General features: G+C 38.4%; 1 protein-coding gene across 2 annotated transcripts in view; it reads right to left on the bottom strand.

The window, feature by feature from the left end:
• Positions 1 to 17,219, bottom strand: part of LOC124555219 (band 4.1-like protein 5) — a 144,189-nt gene that overhangs the window by 72,720 nt on the left and 54,250 nt on the right. For both annotated transcript variants that reach the window (XM_047129073.1, XM_047129072.1), the window contains exons 9-11: positions 16,087 to 16,224; positions 15,881 to 16,000; positions 14,807 to 15,024 (exon numbers count right to left, since the gene is read on the bottom strand). In XM_047129073.1, coding sequence (XP_046985029.1) covers positions 14,807 to 15,024; positions 15,881 to 16,000; positions 16,087 to 16,224 — 476 coding nt within the window. The remainder of the gene's footprint in view (positions 1 to 14,806; positions 15,025 to 15,880; positions 16,001 to 16,086; positions 16,225 to 17,219) is intronic.

Here is a 17,219-nt window from a genome sequence, read left to right on the forward strand (position 1 = left end):
TTAGTACAAAGAACAAATAAAAATAATAATTTACACAACATTTTAATAATTATAATGAACAAGTTGATTGTGTGTGCGTGTGTGTGTGTGTGTGTGTGTAAGTTAGAGAGAGAGAGAGAGAGAGAGAGAGAGAGAGAGAGAGAGAGAGATAGCACGGGGGTGGGTGGGGCAGGATAATGATAGTGTTGTAGGTTGCTAAGCATAAATTCCCAGTTTATTTTTATTTATTTATTTTTTATTGTGAGTAAGCTTATGGCTTCTGTTGTGTTTTTACAGATGTACTTCTACAATTGGTACATATAAAGAATAGCAAATGGATGCTTTTATTAGAGTACTGATGTGGGGATGTACTGACCAATGCTAAAGTCAGTGGTTAATATAGCAGTTCAAAGTTCTATGAAAACTTACATCTATTGCATCATATATCCAAGAAATAACTGAGTAATGTATGGATTATATCTGCCAATGATATAAACAAGGCATGGAAAGTAAATAACTTAGGAATAAATGGAACACTAGCTTTCGAATGAATCCTTCCCCCTCCTTTACAGTTACATTGTGCTGGCTGAATGCACAATACTGAGGCTGCAATTAGGCATGAAGATTGGGGTCATGAGCTGTGTGGGGTGGGTGAAGTGAGGAAAAGAGACAGGGTGCAGGAGGGAGGGTGGTGGGAGGGTGGTCTTCAGTTTAGGGAAAGCCAGCAGGTTTGCGATGTGCAAGATCAGAAGAATGCAGGAAGAAGAGGCCACAGTTGCGTCTCTCATTCCAATGTTCTATCACGATCTCCCAATCCCCGACATCACTTCATCGCCATTGTTCGCAGCAAGACCTCACCAGCTCCAGTGCTCGTGTGTCCTATTCCAATTTCATGCACCTGCTGCCTCTACCTCCTACATTCCATCCTCACATATGCGCTGCCTTCCTCTGAGCTGTCAGCCAGCCTTCCCCAAAGCTGACAGAGCATGCAAACTTCAGGGGTGGTTGAATCTGTATCTATTAGATTTCATCGTCATGCCAGACAAGTGTTTATTTAGAAATCATCACGGAAACATATAAATAACTAAGTAACTAATTAAATACTTAGCAACTGTGGAGGGAAGAGGTGAAGCCATCAACATTACTGCATGTCTCCAAATCCAAGATAAGGTTTTTTACCAAAATTTTGTACCAAAAAGTAAGGGGTCGCCTTGCATTTGCAGCATACAACGTGGAGATTTTTTTTTTCTTTACTGAATAGAACCTAGAGCTTCCATTAAGCTGTAACTCTACTGGAATGAGATTTTCACTCTGCAGCGGAGTGTGCGCTGATATGAAACTTCCTGGCAGATTAAAACTGTGTGCCCGACCGAGACTCGAACTCCCGAGTTCGAGTCTCGGTCGGGCACACAGTTTTAATCTGCCAGGAAGTTTCATATCAGCGCACACTCCGCTGCAGAGTGAAAATCTCATTCTGGAAACATCCCCCAGGCTGTGGCTAAGCCATGTCTCCGCATTATCCTTTCTTTCAGGAGTGCTAGTTCTGCAAGTTTCGCAGGAGAGCTTCTGTAAAGTTTGGAAGGTAGGAGACGTGATACTGGCAGAAGTAAAGCTGTGAGTACCGGGCGTGAGTCGTGCTTCGGTAGCTCAGATGGTAGAGCACTTGCCCGCGAAAGGCAAATGTCCCGAGTTCGAGTCTCGGTCGGGCACACAGTTTTAATCTGCCAGGAAGTTTTGTAATTCTACTATTTGCCATCGAATTTTTCAGCAGGATACAGACATTACTATGATTCAAATTTTAAATAGTGGTTGTTCACCATGCAGAAGCAGCAAACAATTGTGCAACTTAGGTGAGGGAGTATGGAGTCACAGAAGCCAATATCTGAAGGTGGCAAAAGGACAAAGGACATCTGAAAAATGCACTTTAGATTAGGAAAGCCTTCAGTGTCTAATGAAGGGTAATTTTTGAAAAATATTGAAATGGAAGTAGTGGCATTTGTGTGCGAGAAACAAAGAAGGAATGGCAGTTTCCTATGATATCACAGAAAATAAAGCATGTAAATTAGCACAGGAACACTGTGTCCAGTTTACAGCCGGCTCTGGGTGGTGTATAAGGATGACAGGATGCAATAGACTTGTGCTGCGATGTCAAACATCCCTTGCTCACTGTCTTCCAGCATTGTGCCTGGAGAAGTTGGTCGAGTATTAGTGAGACATTATAAGACTGATGAGGGAACATACTTACCTCTAAGGGCAAATCTGGAACACCGACGAGACTCCTGTTTACTTCGACATGCCATTCAGTATAACAAATAAGGAGCAAGGTGCCAAAAGTGTAATGGTTCACAATACGGGCAATGACAAATCATAAATCAATGTGATGCATGTTTTTGCTGATGGAACAATGATGCGACCCTACATCATCCTCAATTATAAAACTAAGCCAAAGGTAAGCTGCTGTCTGGTGTCATATTTCATTCCAGTGGAAAAGGGTGGGTGACCAATGAGTTGGTTATAGATTGGCTCTGTACGGTCTAGAGCAAGAGGCCAGGAGCTCTTCTGAAGAAAACTGTGGGGTATTGATGCTTTCGACGGGCATCTGACTCCAGTAGTGAAGGCAGAAATTCTGAAATTAAACACAGATCTTCTTGTCATTCCAACAGGCATGACTTCACAGCAAGTGTTGGATGTGGTGATGAATAAGCCATTTAAAGACCATATGAAGCAGCTGTACAACAATTGGTTACTTCAAATTGGTCAAATCCAGGCCCCTACTGGGAAGCTGATAAAGCCTTCAGTATCACCAATTGCAGAATGGATCCACACCACTTGAACACTCATATCCAGTGCATCAGTTGTGAATGGCTTTAAGAAGTGCTGGGTAACAAATGCATTGCCATGGGGGAAAATGCAAGATAACCATGACAGTGAAAGACACTGCAGATTCTGTCAACCATTCCAAGAGGAGAGGACTTAGTGGCATCTATATCTGACTAAGGGATGTCTTTATCTGATCTTATTTTCTGTGTACCAGTACTTTAACTGTCTCCTTCAGTTACCTGTAATAAGGCAACCATTTGTAAGTTTTCAAAATAAACCTTATATATATATATATATATATATATATATATATATATATAACAACTGGTTACTTCAAATTGGTCAAATCCAGGCCCCTACTGGGAAGCTGATAAAGCCTTCAGTATCACCAATTGCACAATGGATCCACACCACTCGAACACTCATATCCAGTGCATCAGTTGTGAATGGCTTTAAGAAGTGCTGGGTAACAAATGCATTGCCATATATATTTCTGTAAACCCTTGTTGATCAACAGGGGTCATCTTGCACTTGGAGCAGTCTTGGATTCGAAGATATATGGTAACTTACGCCTTTTGGCATAATTGTTTCATTATTCTCCAGTGCATGATGTAATTTTAGTAAGTACTAAAGATTGTGTGCCTGTATTACTTTAGCAATTTCACCGTTATTTAAGCTTCTGTTTCTCACTTTCGTTGATATGGCTTTTCTAATGAATGTGTCTTTCTATTCAGGAAGTTTACTTCTGATGAAGGTATATTTATATGTACCGAAACCTTGGTCAAGAATTTTAATAAAAAAATTCTATCCTGCAACTGTTTTTGGCTGCCATCCTTTATTGTGAAGAATTTTAACAGTTGCTGCTGCAGCCATGTTTAAAATCTTGAAACTTAATATAATATTAAAAACATTATATAAATGTACCACTGTTGCCAACATTATTATTGTTATATGTTCTTTGTACTTGTTAGCTGCTAATACACCATCTTTATTAGTTCAGCGTTTATAAATTGTATGTGATACAAACATGACAGGAAAAGGATCCTGTGACCACTGAAAGGTATTCAAATTTATATTACTGTGCAAATATACAATTACATCTTTCACATAACTTTGGGCGCTACACTAAAATAGTATTTTGTTTCCTGTCCTCTGCTATCAGATAGTGCCATAGAGCAACCAAAAATCATACATATAGTACATATGCACCTTATAAATTGACACAAATCAAAAGATGTTCAACCATCTGAAATGCATATTAGAAATAATAAATGTGACTGGCTACTGCGGGGTGTACTTTCAATTGCTATTTCATAATAGCCATGGCAAAACCTTATCTAAAATGTTTGCATTTGAACTGTGGTGAAGCTTTTAAAATTCTGTGTATTGTTTGAACTCTTAGATTATGTATTTAGGTTGTGCAACCGCATCAGAGGAGTATCTATAGAGGGATCAGACTAACACTGAAGGCAGTAGCTTTTTCAGCTATACAGCCTTGTAACTTGAGCCAACATGGGCTGGCTATGTAGGTAATGCACCACTGCAGAAAACACGGGAAACTACAGTATATTTTCAGATGATATGGATCTCTCCTGAATGACTTAATAATGATGGTATCATCCTGGGCAAAATATTCAGACCACAGTCCCCCATTTGGATATCTGAGTGGTGACTGCTCAGGAGAATGCCATCATCAGAAACAAACAAATCTGGTGTTCAGAGTGGGGAATGTTAAGATCCCTTAATCATGTAGATTGATTCAAGAACTTGAAAGGGGTCATTCCATATCACACCTTCGCATCTCTGATTTCAATGAAACTTTTCACACATGTTCTCTATAGAATAAAACTAAGCTGTTCTAAATTTTAGGTCAAAATACGAAAAAATTCAATGTTTTAAGAGGCTTTCAGCAGAAATCTGTAAAATGTTGTGCGAGATCTAAGAAAGTTCTGGCCAAATTTAGGACAGCTTAAAACAAAGTAGTTTGTTTCACTAGAAAGGACATGTATTTTGCACTACAGAAGGGTTTACTTTTTGGAGACCCTCTAGATAAGACTTAAAAGAAATTAGCTTGGAAGTACCACTGTCAAACATTTTCAAAAATCTATACCTAATCATGACCTAGGAATTATTATGACAGTTGAAATCTACGATGGAAATAATTCAAAGGCGAACAAGTTGCCACTCACTTATAGATGAGCATACAAGTGTTTCACTTCATGTTCTAGACATATCAACACAGTAGTTTCCAGGGGCACACTGGCTAACAAATTCTGGGTTTTAATTGCTGGTGGCAGCCTGGTCATTATGGCAATTCACTCTTCTTTGGGCAAAGGAGTATCAGTCCAGTTTCTACAGTTTAAGAGGAGACTTTTATTTCCTTCTGCCTGAAGGTTATTTATGTCTGTGCATTATAACCCCAAATGAAAAGAAAAGAAAAAAAATCTAGTTAATATATTCAGAATAGGCATAAGCCCCTTTTGCTCAAATAAATTAGTTTTATTCCCTCTAAGAGTGTTGTACAGTTTTTTTTCCTATTTCTTGATTTATACTCTGCTGTTCAAAGAGTGGTGAATCACTGGCAGCTGCCACCAACAACTAAATTGCAGCACATACTAGCCAGTACGTCAGGAAACAACTGTGTGAAGATGTGTCTAATACTGGTACTTACAGCAGTACATTTGTACAAATATAAATAATTTAAGAGTGAAGGCAGCCTCACGGAGTAGTGGAGGCACTGAGTTGTAAACAGGCACATAAACAAGACTGAAAACTTTGCTATCTTTCAGACAAATAATTTTTCGAGATACAGTACATATATGTGCACATATGTATACATGTGTAGTGACGTTTTCTGTTTTATGTGCTGCCAACGACACCTCTACTGTTTGGTGAGTTGTTACCTTTACTCCTGAATTATTTACATCCTGCCAGACATCTCCATACCATACTCACATTTGTGCAAACTTGTAGGTGAGTCATCCTTTTATAATTATAAGCAAACTATTAGTAATTTTTGTGTCCAATGTCACACTGAAATATTTGTTCCCAACTTTGTTGTTAAACCTACAATAAGATTTTACTTTACTAGGCAGCTTCAAAACGTAACATAATGGGTGCAAGGTCTGCACACAGCCCATCCAGCCCCTCCTGCCAGCTGGTTACAAAGTCTATAGTTCACGGCCAGAGGGGGAAGGTGGGTGCAAGCTGACAGCCGCCTCCACTGGGTGCAAAGAAGCGCAGTCCTCAAAACATTGGTACACAGGGCTTGCACGCTCTCCAACAATGAGAGTCTCAACCAAGAACTTGAACATCTGAGAACGGTGTTCCAAAAGAATGGCTCCACAGAATGGCAAATTAAGAGAGCCATGTCCTACAGCAAAAAGAGGAAACAGAAAAGGAACCTCAGGAGGATTCAGCCGTTGAGTATTTCATTTTGTGGTGCTTTATCCAGAAGGACGACCTTGGACTACAGAAGTCCAGGGTCTAGCCGGCCGATTCCCTGCCAATGAAACTGATATACCACAATGAAGTTACATTGTGGCAGGCAGAACAGAAGCAGAACTGCCACTAGCATGTGTCACTGGGCACAAAGTGTGGACTGAGCAATCAGTTGGCAGTATGCGTGGGGAGGGGAGGGAGGCCGAGGAGGGGGGGGGGGGGGGGGGAGAGGAGATGCTAGGTCTGAACCTCACACAGAGTTCCAGTTCAGAAGGAGAGGGGGAGGAGATAAAACCACATAGCACCTGATGAGGGCAATGTGGTTGTTTGTTGAAATGTCGTCCACATTGGACACGGACATCTGGGCGTTCACCTGTGAATTATTTCATCATGAATTATGTGGGGAGAAGCTGAAGAATCATGTATGAATGGTTACTTAAAATTATTTTGTGTAGGACAGATGGATACAGATGTTGGCCCTGACTTACCACCTTGAACAATTGATTATTTGGATGTTTCGGAGTAACATAAGGCCTCTTTTTTTGTAATTGTAAAAAAGGATTTGAGCCAGTGAATTACCTTAAAACAGATTTTATGAATGTAACTTTCATGAAGTGTTGCTTCTCGGTCTGAGTTCTGCATCTACATCTACACAGATAATCAGCAAGCCACTATACCATTTGTGACAAGGGTACCCTGTTCCAGTACTAGTCATTTCCTTTCCTGTTTCACTCGCAAACAGACAACGGAAAACGACCGCCGATCATTTCCCATTTGAGTTGCTGAAGTATCTCCATAGAATTTATGTGTTGTTCGAACCTACTGGTAACAAATCTAGCAGCCCACCTCTGAATTTCTTCGATGTCTTCCTTTGATCCGACCTGGTACAGATCCCAAACACTCAAGCAGTACTCAACAATAGGTCGTGCCAGCATTCTATATGTGGTCTCCTTTACAAATGAACCACTCTTTTCTAAAATTCTCCCAATAAACCGAACTCTAACATTCGCCTTCCCTACCACAGTTCTTGCATGCTTGTTCCATTTCACATCGCTTTGTAATGTTACGCCCAGATATTTAAATGAGTTGACTGTGTCAAGTAGGGCACTAGTAATAATGTAACTGAACATTACTGGTTTATTCTTCCTACTAACTTACATTTTTCCACACTTAGAGCTAGCTGCCATTCTTCACATCAACTAGAAATTTTGTCTAAGTTGTTTTGTATTTTCCTTCACACACTCAACTTTGACACCCTACTGTACACCACAGCTTCATCAGGAAACAACCACAGATTGCTCCTCACCATGTCTGCCAAATCATTTATGTATATAGAGAACAACAGCTGTCCTATCGCACTTCCCTGGCGCATTCCTGAAAATACCCTTGTCTCTGATGAACATTTGCAATCGAGGACAACATACTGGGTTCTATTACTTAGAAAGTCTTCAAGCCATAAACTTATTCTATATGCTCAAACCTTCGTTGACAGAACGCAATGAAGCACTGTGTCAAATGTTTTCCTGAAATCTTGAAATATGGAATGTGCCCGTTGCACTTCGTCCACAGTTCACAGTATATCATGTGCGAAAAGGGAAAGCTGAGTTTCGCACGAGTGATGCTTTCTAAAACCATGCTGATTCATGGACAAAAGCTTCTCAGTGTCCATAAAGTTTATTATATTTCAATTGAGAATAAGTTCAGGATTCTGCAGCTAACCAAAGTTGAGGATATTTGTCTGTGATTTTGCAGGTCCAGTCTTTTACCCTTCTTATATGCTGGAGTCACCTGTGGTTTTTTCCAGTCATTTGGGGCTTTGTGCTGGGCAAGAGATTCACAATAAATATAAGCTAGGTCAGGGGCCAATGCCATGGACTACTACTTGTAAAACTGAATGGGGCTTCTATCCAGATCAGGTGATTTATTTGCTTTCAAATCTTTCTGTTGTGTCTCCATGCCAGGGATGCTTATTACTATGTCGTCCATATGGGAGTCTGTCCGATTGTCTAATGATGGTATGTTTGAATGATTCTCCTGTGTGAACAATTTCTTGAATATGAAATTTAAAACTTTGGCTTTCGTTTTGCTATCTTCAACAGCCACACCAGACTGGTCAACAAAGGACTGAGTGGAAGTTTAGAGCCACTTCGCGATTTTACATAGGACCAGAATTTTCTGATGTTCTCTGCCAGATCTTTTGCTAAGGTGTGATGGTGGTGATAGTTGTGTCCTTTGCGGTGGTGATGGTTGTGTCCTTTGCACAGAGAGTTTTTCACATATGCACAAATCTCTCCTAGACTTTGCTTGTCATCATCTGTGTGTGCTCTTTGGAGCCGAGAGTGCAACAGCCTCTGCTTCCTCAGCATCTTCCGAATTTCGTTATTAACCAGGGTGGTTCTTTTCCATCCTCTATCCACTTACTAGGCACGTAACTCTCCGGACGACAATTTACAGTCTGCTTAAACTTTGCCCATAATTCTACATTCATCTCACTGGAACTAAGTGATATCTGCGCAAGACAGTTTTCAGAAAACTGTGTTGAATAGTATTTTGCATGAATATCTGTCTGTACAGAATGATTATGTATTAATAACATCTGGAATATTTGCAAATAATCTGCGGTGGTTGGTAGAATCGATGACTAGTAACTTCTCCAGAACTACGAAACGGTTTGTAAGTTACTTTGTTAAAAAATTGTTGCAGTCACAAAATGGTTGAAAACATGATGATTGATTTTCCTCCAACTTTGACCTCACGCAAAATGAAAACACTAAATAACTTAGCCTTGAAATTTTAACAGTGTGAAGAGCACTAAAAGTTGTGCATTTAATCCAGATATCTCTCTTACATTACCACTACCACTGCAGTTTAAATTTTAAACCACCCTAAATTGGTCCAAAAGTGTCATGCAGTTTGCACAACATTCAGCAGCCCTCCAATGGACGCCTCTTAATACTATGATTTGTTTGTATTTTGAGCAAAAATTTTGTGCAGCTTATTTTTATTTTCTAAGTAACATCTGTGCAAATTTCTTTCAGGTTGTAGATGGTCGGGGGGCTTCTGTTCCACTTTGCATAGAATGAGCTAAAGAGAAATGGATAGGTTGAAGTTAGATACAGTGGGTATTAATGAAATACAATGGCAGGTAGAACAGGATTTCTGGGCAGGTGACTACAGGATAATCAAATAACAATAATGTGTAGGAGCTGCTGCTCCTCCCCCCCCCCCTCCCCCCAAACAAACGATGGACCTTGAGGTGGTGGAGTGGCTTGTGTGTGCCTCTGAGATACAGATAGTCATATCACATGTGCAAACACATGGTTCCTGAAGAGCAACAGCAGCAGCTTTTTCAGTAGTAGCAGGGGCAACATTCTGAAAGTAAAACCTTGAATTAAGAAATCTGCTTTTAAGGAAATCCCACTTTTAACTAATATTTCTGTTGGTCCCGGTGAAATTATCATAAGAACTATGTTATTCCCCCTAGATTTGAGAAAAAGTCTGCTTTTAGGGAATAAACATGAAACATTCTGCAAATTAAAATCCAGTTTTTACACAGTTCTTAACCTGACCAAGTAAGCTTCAGATTTCTATCACTTTCACACAGATTGCACTTACGATATTGCAGTGACTACAGCCATCATGAAATATATTAAATGTACTTGCAATTGCAAATATGGACGACCATCAACCAGTGTTTCCCACTTATCATGAGTGATTGCTCTACTATTTGGCTAGTCGTGCAAGACTCACGGCCAGGAGTGCATCTCCAAAGGAACTTTGCATCGTAAACTGGAATACCCCAGGCACTGCAATATCATATTTATGCGTTGGCATAAGGCGAGTGACTTTCAAGTAAAGTATCTCTCCTGTATGGGAATACATGTAAGTGAATGTATGAGTACAGGTTGTAGACACACGGTTGATGACAGTATGGAAGCTTGGGTCTGGCCATGAGCTGTGCATGGATAACCAAATGGTAAGGCAACCACTTGCGGTAAGTGGGAAATCCAGGTTTAAGTCCCAGTCTGGCACAATGTTTCATTGTCATCATTCCATTCTACTGCTGATAGTTGTCCATATTCACATTTGTGAATATATTTAATGGAGGTTGTACTTGGTGTCATGTGATGACAGTAAACATACAGTAATCAATTCCTTCGATCAACATGTACATAGATCATAGTTTTTTTGGGCACTTTCAACTTCCTTTGTAGCGATACCAGATAATCCATTTAACAAATTAGAAAGGGATTTCTGCCTTGTCAACAATGTGACCTCGGTAATGTGATCTGACATCATGGTCACTTAGTTAGGAAGCACGAGCCGTGAAATGTAACCTTTGTTACTGCCAAATTTGTCAGTTTTACTTTTGAAGAGATATAGTCTGTAAACATAAAATGCCTACAATTCAGCAAAAGCTCACAACTATTGTAATGTTAAACTTTCCGACATGACAAAGAAGTAAAATCTGGCACTATCTTTATTTCATGGTCCACTAAAAAAAAAACAAGGAAGTGTTCTTACATGCCAAATCCAGCAATCTCTCTGATGCAAAAGGAAGAATATTTGCATGTTAACATTCAGTGATATGGAAAATATTCTTTAAAGTAGTTTAAAGGAATAAGAATTGGCAGCATTCCTGTAACTGGAAACATACGGCATGATAAGGCTTGTGAAATTACCCTGAAGATCAGTCTTCAAAATTTCAGTGTGTTAAACAGCTGGTAGGGTGATTTTAAAAAAGTCAGTCTCTCATTTTAGAGTGTAAGAGGAGAAAGTGAGGCAGCAGAGAATCAAATATTCAAAATACATGGCCCAGCAGAAATCCTTGGATAATGCACAATATACTGAATCTAACTGATGAAAGAAGAACATATAAAAACTCAGTTAATGAAGGAGGCTAAATGCAATCCAGGCATCTACAAATGTGACTGACAGGAAGAGCAAACTGGCAAAGAAGGAACAGCTAGATCAGAGATGCAAGGCTTTAGAAGCATGCATGAAAAGGGGACAGATAAATGCCACCTAGAGGATATTAAAGAAACTTTAGAGAAGAGAGAATATTAAAAGCTCAGATGGCAAGCCCATACTAAACAAAGAACAGAAAGATGGAAGGAATGTACAGAAGGGCTACAAAAGGAAAATAAACTTTAAGACAATGTTGTATAAAGGGGAGAGAAAATAAATGAAGATGAGATGGGAGATGAGATATTACGAGAAGAATTTGAAAGAGCTGAAAGACCCAAGTTAAAACAATGTCCCATGAGTAGACAACACACTCTCCCGATTATCATGGCCCTTGGGAGATCCAGGCATGATTAAACTATTCCACCTAACACAGTGAAATTCCACTTTTACACTTGTCAAGGGACTTTAAAAAATGGTGGGAAAATGTAAAATGTGAGAAATAACATTTTAAGTGGTGAAAGCTACATACAGAATCCTCCTTTCCATTTTCACAAATTACGTACGATATATGTACATAATAGACATCAAACCTGAATTTTGTATTATGTTTAGCTGCTATTGTAACTTAACTGCTAACTGTATGGGAAGGAGAAACACTTGATTTAACTTCATACATCATAATCGATGTTTTTGGAAAGCCTGTAACAGTCATTCATTATTTAAATAATGACACACTGTATCAGTTAAATATTTTTAAATGCTTAGCACGACACTTTTGAAAATTTACTCATTGTCAAGCACAAATATTTACATTAAATATTGTGTGTGGTGTTAGCATGTGCGCTGTTCTGTGTCTCTTGGAATGAAGTCATCTTTTTGAGGTTATAAGGTGTTGTCTCTCCCCCATTAGGCTGTTTTGCAGAAAATCACACATATGCAAACTATCACTCACACTGTTTGTTTGTGAGAGACTACAAAAAATACTGACGTAAATATTTGCACTTGACAACAAGAATAAATTCTCAAAATGCGTCTTCAATGCAAAGAGGCACAGGTATCAACGAGCGCTACAAGTGATGACTTGTCATGATACCTTTATTTAAACAAATCTAGTTACTCCCACCAGCCACCATACCGAGCAATGATAAGAGATAAAGCACAAACTGTTCCGATTTTCACAATTCAGACCTGCTGAGCAGAGTGCCCTGCATGAAAGTGAACCACATAATGTCTGTAAACACTATTCGAATTCCAATGCCATGTCAGCATCATTTAATGTCAATTATATCAGATTTTTCTCCAAGAACATTTTTTCATAAAGCATACATCAGAAAAATTGTAAAAGTAGAATTGTACTGTGTGTAAGATATCCTAGACAGGCGAAATGCCCTCAGACTTCAAGAAGAATGTAATAGTTCCTATTCCAAAAAAGACATGTACTGCCAGGTGTGAATACCACTGAACCGTCAGTTTAATCCATCATGGTTGCAAAATACTGACAAATTATTTATAGAAGCATGAGAGAACTGGTAGAAGCTGTTCTTGGGGAAGATCAGTTTGAGTTGCAGAGTAATGTAGGAACATGTGAGGCCATACTGACTCTACAACGTATCTTAGAAGGTAGACCAAAGAAAGGCAAACCTTTGTTTATAGCATTTGTAGATTTAGAGAAAGACTTTGAACATGTTGACTGGAATACACTCTATGAAGTTCTGAAGGTAGCAGAGGTAAAATACAGGGCGCAAAATTTATCTACAACTTGTACAGAAATCGGACTGCAGAGATAAGAGTCAAAGGACATGAAAGGGAAGCAGTGGTTGAGAAGGGAGTCAGACAGTTTCAGATTGTGCTTGATGTTATTCAATCTGTACACTGAGCAAGAAGTGAAGGATGCCAAAGAGAAATTTGGAAATGGAATTAAAGTTCTGGAAGAAGAAATAAAAACTTTGCAGTTTGTAGATGACACTGTAATTTTGTCAGAGACAGAAAATGACTTGGATTAGGAGTTGACTGAAACAAACGGTGTCTTGAAAGGGAAGTATAAGATGAGTTTCAACAAAAGCAAAACAAGGGTAATGGGATGGAGTCAAAATAAATGGGAATACTGAGGGAATTAGATTAGAAAATGAGACACTAAAAGTTGTTGACGAGTTTTCCTGTTTGTACAGAAAAATCATTAATGATGGCCAAAGTAGAGAGGATAAATAATGAACACTGGCGATATTAAGAAAAGCATACACAGAGAAAAAATTTAAGTGTTAGGAAGTCTTTTCTGGAGGTATTTGTACTCCCCCAGTGTAGTCTTTTACAAAAGTGAAAAACGTCTGATAAGTAGTTTAGACAAGAACAGAACAAAAGTTTTTGAAATGTCATACCACAGGAAAATGTTCAAAATTAGATGGGTACATTGAATAACTAATGAGGAAGTAATGAATCGAACTGGGGCAAAATGAAATCTGCGGCACAACTTGACTAAAAGAATGGGTCGGTTGATAGGACACATTCTGGGACATCGAGGAGTTGTCAGTTTGGTAATGGAAGGAAGTGTGTCGGGTAGAATCTGTAAAGCAGGTTCAAATATACATAAGTTTCAATAGCTATGCAGAGATACAGAGGCTTGCACAGGGTAGAGTAGCATGGATAGCGGCATCAAGCCAGTATTCGGATTGAAGACCACAACAACAATTAAATGTCTAATAATGAAAATATGATAATAAATAAACTAATCATCACAACTAAGATAGGCACTAGGCTATGTGCCCAGCACAATAGTACAAGTATTATATACCTACTAGTTCTTCAGAGTATGGAAAAACTGAAAGGAAAGTATGATAAATTAAAAGAAGTTATTCATTGTGTTAAGGGAGAAGTAGTTTTAATTGTGATGGAGGACTGGAATTTGATAGCAGGAAAAGCAAGAGAAGCAAAACTAATAGGAGAACTTGGATGGAAGAAAGGAGTGAAAGGGAAGCTGCTTGGTAGAATTTTGCACAGAGCACAATTTAACCATTGAAGATTTTCAAGCTGAAAATCATGACAGAAGTTTGTATATGTGGTAGAGACCAAGAAACACCAGGTGGTTTGATACACATTATATAATGGGAATACAAGGTTTTCAAAAACGGATTTTAAACTGCAAAACATCTCCAGGGCCAGATGTGGATTCTGGCCATAATTTATTGGAAATGTAAATTAAAAGTGAAGTAACTACAGAAAGGTAGGAAATTATAAGTTGCAAAATCGCAAAGCAGGAATGGCTAGAAAAGAAATAACATGAAAGTAAGAGAAGATGAGGTTGAAATAGTGAGAACTATGAAAGCACTGACAATGTAGTGGCTTAAAACAACAAACAGTTTGGATAAAAGGGCAAGGCCAAGTGAACACTTCTAGACAAAACAGCTTGCAAAATACGAGAGCTAACACAACTTTAATAGTAGTGCAGTGCAAAATGGTCCATTGGTTTGAAGATGGATAAAAGTAAAGAATTTTACATAATTACAGAAATGAAAGTAAAATGTTGGTGACTTTTTGTTCCATTACAAATATTAGACATAAAAACTCTGAATCTAGGAAAAAAACCTTTGTCATGGGGATACGATTGCTCAAAATTACTTTAATGCTAGTAATAATATACACAAAGAATAAACCAGTTTATTACCTGCACTGTTTTTAGGTTTTGCTACATCTGCAGACTGCACTGTAATTTCAGCAGTAGTGGCTGAAATGCCCACTGATTGGAAATCTGTTGCAGGCTCATCCCTTGTGTTGATGAGTGCAGATACATTCTCTGTTTTTCCTGATACAGCTGAGTCATAAAGAGAAGAATTGCCACACTCATTTTGCTTTAAATTTGAGTCTTCATTTGCTGCAGGATTCCTGGAAGCAAAGTAAGATACAATTAAAAATATCTGAATTAGGTGTGTGTGTGTGTGTGTGTGTGTGTGTGTGTGTGTGTGTGTGTGTGTGTGTGTGAGAGAGAGAGAGAGAGAGAGAGAGAGAGAGAGAGAGAGAGAGAGAGAGAGAGAGAGTGAGAGTGAGGGGGGGGGGCGCATGATAGCAGTACATGTGCTTCATTCTGCTGTGTATTTCTCCTGGTACATACAAATTGTATATTATTTTCTTTTGTATAAAATATTGTGGTTTCACTTTGGAGATAATTTTCTTTGTATATATTTTAACCTATCAGGACTATCTCTACAACTGGTATTACCACAATTATTTTGCCAGTGATCTACACTCCCTGTTTACATAGCTCACCTATTTAATTTCCAAATATACAGTGTTTTGGTTTTGTGTTTACTCAGTTAGCCAGCTTCTAGTAAATCTCTTTGAGACTGCCAAGTCTGGAGTACCAGCCTACCCCATCTTATGTCATTTGCAATCTTCTCATCTTTTGCTCTGCAGCTCTATAATAACTAATGTTATATTGGCAACATCCTCTTTACATATTCATATCCACATGTGTGTGCATTCAACCCTATTCTATCTAGACCTTTTCTTATTTATTGTGCTCTTAACAAACAAGATCATTCAAGTAGTAAAAACAGAATCAATAATATCTTAAGCATAACAGTTACACTGTTTGAAATTTATTATTGCTGTTTACTTAATATTGTTACATCAACATAAAGTATCCAAAAATAATTTATGAAAGTGAAAGTATTACCACCTTCCAGAAGAGGAAAGATGGGCATAATTAATATATGAACAGTACAGAACAATGACAGCTTACTTCTGACGCTCTTTCAGAATGTGAGATTGTCTCCGAGCATAGCGCTGACTCGGGCGGCGTTCAAACTGCACAGTTCGTCTTGCTCTGTTAAGCTGAGTTGTCTGAAACTCGGTCTTTCCACTGAAATAAATGATTAAGTACAAAGATCAATGTCACTGAAGTTTATAAAAACAATGAATGCACAAAAGAAAATTTATTACCATTACCTGTATCTAAATCGAGAGCCCATTCTGAAAAAGTTCTGTCTAGCTGATGGACCTTTCACAGGAACTCTTAATCTGAAGAACGCATGATGTTCTACTGCACACTTCCAGAGATGTTTGCAGGCTTTTTCATTATGTAACCTGTCAACACAAATCATTGTTTCGCTGATTCCTTGTATTTATTTATGAACCCAAAGATTGTCTCATTTTCGGGTTTGTCATCATCATAATACAATGAACAAATATAGTACTAGCATGAACCCCCCCCCCCCCCCCCCCACACACACACACAGTATATATAGATATGTTTTATGATGATAGGAGAAATGATCAGCCACAGCACTGCTAAAGGAACCATCCAGTATTTGCCTGAAATGGTTTATGAAAACCTAAATCGAGACGGCTGGACAAAGAGGGTGAACAATGTGAAGTCAGTGTTTTAACAAATGCACTGTATCATTTGGTTGGTCTCTTTTGTACAATGTTATTTTGGTCATACGTAATTTTAATTGTATAACTTGAAATATGATATGAGTGAGATGCTGAACTCAGGGAAATGACAAGACATTACTATCATACACTGTAGTTCTTGACACATTTTCTTGTAAAAGTGTAACATTGTGATCGTGTACTGTAACATGAGAGGGTGTTGTTGTTGTTGTCATTGTTTTCGCCCCCCTACTCTGAGTCCTCAAAGTAATCTTGAACTGAATAGTATGTATTAGTTACGAAGTATCTTTAGTTGTCTTTTTAAACAGATTTATTTTAGTAATTTTTTCATGTCCTTGAGCAATTTATTATCCAGTTTTAGTCCCCAATAGAATATGCCAATTTGAGCTTTTTGTTTATTTTTCCACACAGGCTATTGTTCTATGATTATGTATAGAACTCTTCGTAAACATTCACTAATGTTTTATAAGAAATCAGTTCCACTAGCTACAATGTAAACCCAATTAGCTTGTATTTAGAGATTTCTGCACAACAAGCTTGCATTTTTCAGTGCACCTGTGAATATTGTGAATAGCGAATCTTGTTTACACCTTACTTATGATCAATAATGTCATTTTTATAAATTACTATTTTCCTTACATCTAGGTGGAGTTGAAGATCATACGGTATCCAAGGGTCAACTGTAA

Source organism: Schistocerca americana, chromosome X (assembly GCF_021461395.2).
Source record: "Schistocerca americana isolate TAMUIC-IGC-003095 chromosome X, iqSchAmer2.1, whole genome shotgun sequence".
Classification (NCBI taxonomy): Eukaryota; Metazoa; Arthropoda; class Insecta; order Orthoptera; family Acrididae; genus Schistocerca; species Schistocerca americana.